At 32.9% G+C, this 9,311-nt stretch overlaps 1 protein-coding gene across 1 annotated transcript; it reads right to left on the reverse strand.

The window, feature by feature from the left end:
• Positions 1-1,605: 1,605 nt before the first annotated feature.
• Positions 1,606-6,867, reverse strand: LOC137234514 (putative odorant receptor 85e). Its single transcript, XM_067758008.1, has 4 exons — positions 6,836-6,867; positions 5,506-5,794; positions 5,120-5,380; positions 1,606-1,920 (listed from the first exon to the last, which is right to left on the reverse strand). Exons 1-4 carry the CDS (start codon positions 6,865-6,867, stop codon positions 1,855-1,857), a joined length of 648 nt encoding a protein of 215 aa, XP_067614109.1. The 3' UTR covers positions 1,606-1,854.
• Between the last annotated feature and the right edge of the window lie 2,444 nt (positions 6,868-9,311).

The following is a 9,311-nucleotide window of genomic DNA, read 5'->3' on the forward strand; positions in this document are numbered from 1 at the left end:
TGCTTCAAGATTTCTCGTTTTAAAACTATGAAATTTTTATATTGGCATGTTGCATAATTTGCCATGGAAGGCCCCACGTGTGCGAGCTTTTAAATTGTCTGCTCAAGTGTTTTAAACATTTTTTAAATGACAGCCTCAGTGAGGTGGAGACTTTTTTACGATAGCACAGGTATGCGCAAAGCACAACACACATTCAAACATATTTAAATATAAGACATATGATTCAAGTTTTATCAAATTTTTTGTTGTTGAAATTACCATAAGCAGGTTTTATTTAATAACTTTTTCTACAAAAGCAGATGTGATTTTATGATTTTGTATACTAAATGCTACTTCTTTATTTATTACAAAACCGTGTCTGAGACGTTTGTAGCAATCTGTTGTATTTTGGTTTTCCTTTATTTGTGTTTTCTTACATCTTGTTTGCCTGCAATATTAATAAGAAAGTTTAACGTTTTATTCAAATTAAGTGAAAAGTTAAAATTTTTATGAAAACGAAAATATGTAGATTTTTATGTTCAGATTAAATTTTCATTTGATTATTGCTTTGTTGATTTCATTGTTGATATTTGTCTTCACCACTAAGGCTATTGGCCCCTTTAGCTCACAAAGTATAGCCCAACTCACAGTTATTATTTTATTAGGTACCACTGATGAGTCGTAATATCTTCGACCCAAATTCTTGTACCCCAACCAAGCCATCAGCATGAAATGGTTTTAAAAATATAAATCTTGAAATTTGGAAAACCTATTCGTAGAAATCTTAAAGCATATTAATACAGAAGAAAATCAATCATTACATGAGATATATGACATCACTTTTCAATTTCTCGATTAATAGAAGTGTTCTGTTATTCACTCGCTATTGTCTAGATACAATCTTGAAGTTATGAAAAATTCTGAAGTTGTGCCGAAAATAATTTCCGGCTCGTCCTCTAATATTCTACAAATGGTACCTAAAGAGTATTGAAATGATTCCAATAATAACAATCTACAAATTATACCGAACCAAACCTGTAGTTATTGAAATAATCCCGAAAATAATAACAAAGTAGACCCAAAAATCATGTAACAGTCCAAAATCAAAGCCCGAAAGGATACGAAATATTCCCGAAACTTAGGATTCGTCAACAATGTTGTTAACTATAATTTTAAAGATAAATGCAATCATAAATTCTTTCGTTATGTTTTCAAAGGAACCAAGGCAAGGGCCTTATTCTGTAAATCGATCCAATAGCAATGCTTTCCAAAAGCTGTCAAATTACGCAAATTTTTTTTTTAAATCCGAAAAAATTTATTTTGAATTGAGTTACATACCAAGGTCACAGAGCTACATATTTTCAAAAAGCAAATTTCTACAAGAATATGTGTTCTATTTAATTTCGTTTTGGTTACACTTAATGTACATGAATGTGTGTTTTATATAAAAATGGGAGGTGTCACGCCCCTTCCCCACTAAGAAACGTTTAAGTTCGCTGTATCTCGTAGTTACTTGAAGCTTCTAGAAAATATTTGGTGTAGTGATTGTACATATATACGAGAGCGTAGGATTGGGATTGGAGGTGGGGGTGAGGGTAAAAGTAAAAGTGTGTGTAAGAGTGAGAGTGCGAGCGGTAAATTGAGAGTGAGATGGATATTGAAAGGATAGTGCAATTTCAACGATGCTAGTTTTTAATCAAATAGAACAAATTTCGTTGGTTTTAGTCGGCAATTTTGGAAATTAGTCTCTACTGTTGTTCCATCGTAAGCATTTAAGTTCTTGCAAGAAGCCAAACGGACCCAAGTTATATAGTTGTGATACAGAGAATACCATACGATGTATTGTGTGGTGCCCATAGCTATACGTTTTATAACTTACTTTTTATTTTTAGCTGCGAGTTTTTGTAATAATGTGAAAAATGAGAATGCTTGAGCTATTATCTGTAATTAAGAACATATAATAAAATTGAAAAAAATACACAATTAGCATAATATATTGAAAGCGTGCATATATTCTTATGATTGGCTTTCATTTGGTCAAAATTACTGACATAAAAAACTGCCTCAAACTGACCCCGTGGTCAGTTAGGGTCAAAAGCGTTACTGTATGTCACATTACTCAATAACAGTCGATAAAGCAGTGCGTGGTCAAAACCTACGCTAACATTGTGTGTTCAGCTATTTCACAACCTGTTTTTTGTTTCCCGTTGTTTCACACCCTGTTGCATTATTAGCAAATGAAATTTGAATATCAAATTTGCCATACTTTATATTCAAAACGTACGGCAAATGCATTTGAGATTGTATGCCGTTTCCATTGATATGGCAAAGTTTGCGGTCAAATTTGACAAAGTGAAAACCAAGCATTAGACTACATGAGAGGGGGTAAATATTCGTGTACCTGTTTCGGTGACAATATCAAAAGTGTGAAACTGATTAAAATAACGTTCCAGTTTCGGTTTTCTAACCTGTTTTATTTTCATTCCTTGACAACTTGTCATAATTAATAGGTTTTCAAGGGAAGAGTGTTAAATGTTCAGATCGTTACCAAAATCATTGTATTGTGATGCGAATTAAGGTCTCTTTCATCATATATATTACTTCTAATTGCGGCTTTTATGTACAGGTCCCTTTTTCGCTCTTATTTGGAAACCAAATCGATAAATAAAATTTTGGTTGCAAAGATGCGAATTCGTGCTGTTAGCGAGCTTTGGGCATTGTGGTCGTAGTGCTTTTGTTTAGGTATATTTTATTAAAATAATTTGTTAAAAATTAACGATTATGAGCACACAAATAAATTAATTTGTACTATGGCACTATTGTGAATATTTGATTAGAACTAACACTGCATTACCGGCAGTTGCTAACATTCGCCAGATGGCAGCGCAAGCGCATGCAAGTTTGTAGATGTTTGATTGATAGAATAGATGATTTCTGTTGATATTTGATATTAAACTTTAATATTTGTCGCGCAAGATGTGCACGGGTCCGGCTCGTTTGGTTATAAAAAGAAAAAAATGAGGCGCACCAAAAACAGCTTAAGTTATATTAATATTTGAAAATTGGCAAAAGCGCCACATTGTCTATTTTTTTATGTATCTTCTAAATAAATTAATACTGCTTTGAATATTAAGTAGTCAACTAAGATACAACTTATTTACATACATCTAGCTTAAAAATGTGAAGTTTATCTTTTTCATTGAAACATTAAAATGCTCTCTTGAAAAACTATGTAAAATGACTTTGGCTATTTAGGCTCGCGGGCACAATCAGACATTTAGGGCAAAATAGCAAGTTCATGTCAATTCCCTGGTTTTAAGTAACGATTTGAACATTTGAAATGCTCTCCTGAAAAAAACTATCTACGTACTTTGGTTATTAAACCTTGTGGGCACGAAAATGGGGCCCTAACAATAATATTATGTTATTGTTAATGTGACAACTAGCAGTGGATAGTGTGAACAAGGATTTTGACCAGATTTTCTTTCTATCATTGTTCAGTCACAGTCACGAATAAAAACCGCTGTGACTGAAATTACACAAACACAGATCACGTAGTTCCACAAAAGTCATGGGATATGCCAACTCTAGACTACATATCGCATACTTGAATCAATAGGGAGCTAATTCGAAAATCCTATGAGTACCTCCAGGCTTTCTGATTCAATACCTACTGAGCTGTATAGTAAATTTACTAATACCTCAACTAATCAGCTAGAAAAGTTATTGTAAACAAGTAAGGAAGTCTAAGTTCGGGTGAAATCGAACATTACATAACCAGCTGTACACTTAAAATGCTGTTGTTTTTTGTTTTGTGTGCTTAATAGTGTTACAAGGCTGCGCAATAATACATATACATATGGTTCTATTCTGAACTCATTTTCGTTTAAAAGACGCAAAAAGGGTACAGAGGCTAACGTCAATGACCTTGAGCGGGTAATAATGCAGTTTTTCTTCAGATATGGGGATTTTCCTACTGCTTATTTTAAAATAAAGATGTAACAGAACAATAAACATAAACACACAAGTGCCATTGTACTAAAAAGCGTTATTACAAAAAAAACAGGCCAGGATTATAAACGAAATATTCCAACTTTTACTAGAAACAGCTTAATACCTGCATCTACGCACTTTTACAAAATCTTTTATATAAAATATTGCGATATAACCGATTCAAATTTTTCAAGATTTGAATTTTTTCCCATTTCTTGTTATAATGGCACAAAATACGATTGGTACAAAATTATTTTCGCTAAGATTTAACTTATTATTTTTGCCTACGACCCTTTTTAAACCGATCTCGTCATTTTTTCTAGAAATATTTCCTGCTATGGGGAAAATTTATTTATTACGATCCGTTAATTTTTCTTCGAGTTATGGCTCCCGAAACATAGAAAATTGCTTAGTCATAAAAAGGGCGGTGCCGCGCTTGTTTTTTTTTTTTTAATTTGAAGTCTTTCCTATTATTGTTAAAAAATTCACTTGGGAAATGAAATACCATTGATATAAAGCTCTTATTTGCAAAGATATAGCTTATTTTATTCGTCCACGGCCCTTTTAAAAATCTTTTATATAAAAGTGGGCGTGGTCCTTAACCGATTTCGTTAATTTTTCTTCAAAGTATTCCTTATAGTAAAGGCAACCTCTCTGCCGAATTTCGTTACGATAGGTTTAAAAATTTTTTCAAATTTTTATCAAGTCTCAATATCAGTGCACATCTCAAATTTCAACATTCTAGGTGTATTATTTACTAAATAATCAAGTTTTTTGTGTTTTCCAAAATGTTATATATATAAAAAGGGGGCGTGCTTATCATCCGATTTCGGTTTTCAATACCAATCTATTCTGGGTCCATATAAGCTCTTGTATCAAATTTGGTGAAGATATCTCAATATTTACTCAAGTTATCGTGTTAACGGACAGACGGACGGACATGGCTCAATCAAATTTTTTTTCGATACTGATGACTTTGATATATGGAAGTCTATATCTATCTCGATTACTTTATACCTGTACAACCAACCATTATCCAATCAAAGTTATAATACCCTGTGTACAAGTACAGCTGGGTATAAAAATAAAAAATTGCATAAGCGAATATTGGGGAAGCATAATGCATACTTCTAATTTAATTACTTACGCGTTGCAAAGATTTAATATCCATTTCATAAAAATTGCCTGCGGTAAATTTTATAGCACGCTTGCTGTTTTCTAAAAAAATTAGAATATCCTGTCGTATGAGCATATCATGATTAATCCATTGAGAACGCCAATATGCTTCGCCACAACGTACGCTATGACGACCCAAAATTTCAGCAAAGTAGGTATACATAAACATATCGGAAATTGTTAAAAACAAATATTGTACTGTATTGAAGGCGAGTGCCAGTGTTAGGTCATTCTGAAAAGGAAAGAAAAAGAAAAGTGTAAAATACAAATACCGAACAGAATTTTTTGAAATTGTTTAACAAGAAAAACCGAAGGAAAAAAATATCAAATTATATATAGAAATCTCAATTAACTTACGACAGCGCCACCAAAAGCTATCAAACAAGTCTGCGAAATAACTTGTAGCGATTTGAGTAGGCAGTAATAATTATAAATTTGCTCAAACTCTTTGCACGCACCCATTATAAAGATGTGCAGTTGTACACACTGCACCACACCTGAATGAAAAGCTTTCGTTAAACCCAAAGTTGGTTTTTGAGCCTTTGAATAATCTTGAAGCCTCGATAGGTCAGTTAACTCTTCCTCGCTGTACATATACTGATTTACTTCGTCTTCTGTAGGTTTTAGTAGTTTTGCTTGCTCTGCGCTGGAAATATAAATACAAAAGATTCCGGTTTAACTTACCTCTCGCAAAAACAACTTTTTTCTTTTTAATCTATATATTGTGGCGAATATTAGCATCACTATGCTGTTAGTAAATAATCACAAAAACAAAAAAACAAGCTGCCACACTTATGTGCATGTACAAATTAAAAATTTTAACGAATTTTGGGGATTTCTGATAATTATACACCTTGTGCTAATGTTAGAATCGCTGAACTGTCGAATAAATAACTCCATTATTCAGTATTGCAAAATGTTCTTTATTAAGACTACTTTGGGAATAGTACTTCACAATTATACTTCACAACTAATAGCGTGTTTAAATCAAACTGATTAGTTATTCCTCAGCTTGTGCTTTTATACCCTCTGTTGCCTCGTTCGTATATTTCTCCTAAAGTCTAGACTTTTCACGAACATGGAACAGTATTATCGCATACTTACTATATGCATGTGTATGTGTGAGTAAGAACTTCTGCTCTTAGCTGATGACTACAGTTGTGTATGTGAGATTTCTTTTCACTTCGATCTGCTGGTTATGTGCGTGGAATATTCTTCATTCCCTTGTACATAAGCGTGGCTGTTGTTTTAATGTGTACAGGTACATAAGTGTGGCTGCTTGCTGTTTTTGTTGTTGTGATTACAGTGGAACTTCCCTATAGTGAATTCCCAGGGGACCTGAAAATCACTTCATTATATAGAAACTTTAATTTTTTTTGTAATTTTATTTAAAATAACCAGTAAGTTTTGATTGAGTTACAGTTTCCATTTTTCATTTTCAATAAAAGCTTCCAAATCATGTAAAGAGTTAAAAACATTAATAATTAATAATGTCTTTTACATCTTTAGGGTGCGCAGTGCAGTTATTAAAAAAAACAACACCTTCCTGTTTTCATCACCAAATTTTTTGTAAAACTCATAATCGACAACTAAAGATTTTATTCCCTTGAAGCACCTCGGATTTTTGGCCTTGCCGATTACAAGCAATTTTAGCTGTTCCGATCCAGTCATATTGCTTCCCTCTCACCTTGCTTTGTTTTCCACCAAACCATTTCTCATTTTTGAATGCCAGTGTTTTATTTGGAAAGCATTTGAAACACAGAGCAGTCTCGTCGGCATTAAAGATATTGTTAATTGCAAAGCTAAAAATGAAAGGAAACAATCTGGAAAGTAGACTCAACTGGAGAGAGCAAAAGCAACTGGAGAACGAAATTGAGTTAGTTGGTGTACCTAACGTGGATAATGCAAATGTAGGAGAGTGTGTGCAAAGAATATTTAGAGAAGCTCTTAATCTCACTCTCTCAGCAGAAGATATTAGTAAGTGTTATGTAAATCGCATTAAATAATCAAACACTCTTGACAATATTATTTGTGCCAAACTCTCTTCGTTTGATGTTAAGAAGAAGATCATGCAGAGTAAAAAAACATGTAAAGGGAAGTTAAATGCGTCTGTTTTTGGTGGCGATAAAAAACAAAACATCTACATAAATGATCGCCTTACCAAATATACTAGGGATTTGTTTATGTCAGCAAAAAAAGTAAAAACAGAGAAAAGATTCAAGTACCTATGGATTCAAAGTTCCACTATACTTCTAAAAAAGGTTGATAATGGTGATGCCTGTGTTGTAAGGTCATTTGAGGATCTCAACAAAATAAAAAACTAAATATATTTGTTGCCTATTAGCCTTATGTTTAATAACTTAAATAATAATATTGATCTCATAACTGAAGAGCCCCCCATAACAACCATTAGAAGTATTTCTGATTTGAATAATCATCGAATTCTTATCAATTTAAATCTGCTAATACTGTACGATCTATTGGCAACAAATCTTGATGCTTTCCTGAACCTACCTAGCCTTATTTTTGTATCAGAAATCTGGATATATTCTTTTGAGATTGAGAAATAGAATTTACCTAATTAATAATTCTATGCAAGTGCTAATGATTCGTATCCAGCTGGCGGTGTGGGGGTTTTTGTTCATGATTCGTTTGACTGTAGCAAAATTGAACGACTTAGTCTCACTAGTGCTGATGCTATAAAGGTTTCGTACTGCATTTGCAAATTAAACTTTGTATTTGTCTGTATTTAAAGACTTCACTCGCAACCTGCTCAATTATTTATCGATGAGTTCAATTCATTATTAAGTAGTATATCAACGACTAATCTTGTAATTTTGGGCGATTTTAATTTGGATCTATTAAGTACAAGCCCTGTAGTTAATAATTATAACATGGTATTGTCAGATAATGGATTATATTCCCTTATAAACGAAGCTACTAGACCAGTGGCAGGTACGTGTCTTGATCACGTAATGTGCCGTTCTTTGGTTCTTCTTGGTCTGCCTGTTCCGCTATTAACGCGGACCTGGGTATCACGGATCACTGTATGTGTGGTATTCTCTTTAAAAACACAATGGTTGAGAAAGACGTTAGAAAAAGAAATAGGCATGTTGTGGAAAAAATTAATTTTGATCAACTAAATATTGAACTTCGCTTAAATACTTGGAGCAATGTATACGCCGAAGAAAATGTATCAAGGGCATAGGGCTTGTTTTTAGATAATTTAATGCAATGCATTAACTCCTCAACATACTGCGTTAATAAAAAAGCATCAGAAATCAGACTCAAACCGTGGATTAGTAAATGCTTTTTGAATAGAATTAGGTTGAAAAATTAATTAGGAAAAAAGTGCAACAAACATCCATATGACACCAATTTGAATACTCATTTTCAGCAAATATGCAAACGAATCAATGGAGAAATTCGCAAATGTCGGGACGATTATTATAATAACTTAGTCAATAAATCCAAAGGTAATTCAAAAGAAGAGTGGAAAGTAATAAATAGGATTATTGATAAAAACACAAACAGTCAAGATCCTCATTTTGTTTTACAAAAAGAAGGCGTTGATATTTCTGTTCCCAAATAAATAGCTAATGATTTTAATGAATACTTTACTTCAATTGTGAAGTCAAACTTTCCGCCAAATGTGACACCCCCTTGCGATTGTTGCTCTGATTTTGGAGCAGCTAAAGATTCTTTCAAGGGACCAGCTTCTTTTTTGAGCCAACCTCAGGATCGGAAATTTTAATTGCAATCAAATCTTTGAAAAATAGTAATTCTTCCGGTCATGATGGAATCTCTAACGTTATGTTAAAGAAAATCTCATACAATATTGTTGATGTTTTAAAACATATCTTTAACTTGAGTGTTACAACTGTCGTTTTCCCAGAACAATTAAAATTAGGAATTGTAATACCGATTTTCAAAAAAGGCAATAAAAAAGATATGGCTAACTATAGGCCGATTTTACTTTTGTCATCAGTTAATAAAATTTTGGAGAAAATTGTAAAAGTAAGGATGTTATCCTACTTTGAAAAAATAAATGTTCTTGGTACTTTGCAAATTGGTTTCAGGGATGGTCTTTCTACGGAAGATGCTGTTTTGGACTTCTGCTCAACTATATACAAGGGTATAGATTCAAAAAAAGATTGTGCTGG

Source organism: Eurosta solidaginis, chromosome 1, assembly GCF_040869045.1.
Source record: "Eurosta solidaginis isolate ZX-2024a chromosome 1, ASM4086904v1, whole genome shotgun sequence".
NCBI lineage: Eukaryota > Metazoa > Arthropoda > Insecta > Diptera > Tephritidae > Eurosta > Eurosta solidaginis.

Excerpts from the sequence above, each read along its gene's own strand:
- LOC137234514 (XM_067758008.1), bottom strand. The coding sequence starts at position 6,867 with ATGAGAAATGGTTTGGTGGAAAACAAAGCAAG. Across the intron at positions 5,795-6,835 it reads TTGGTGGAAAACAAAGCAAG|CGCAGAGCAAGCAAAACTAC; the intron begins GTGAGAGGGAAG and ends TTATATTTCCAG. Across the intron at positions 1,921-5,119 it reads ATATTAAATCTTTGCAACGC|ATAATAGCTCAAGCATTCTC; the intron begins GTAAGTAATTAA and ends TCTTAATTACAG.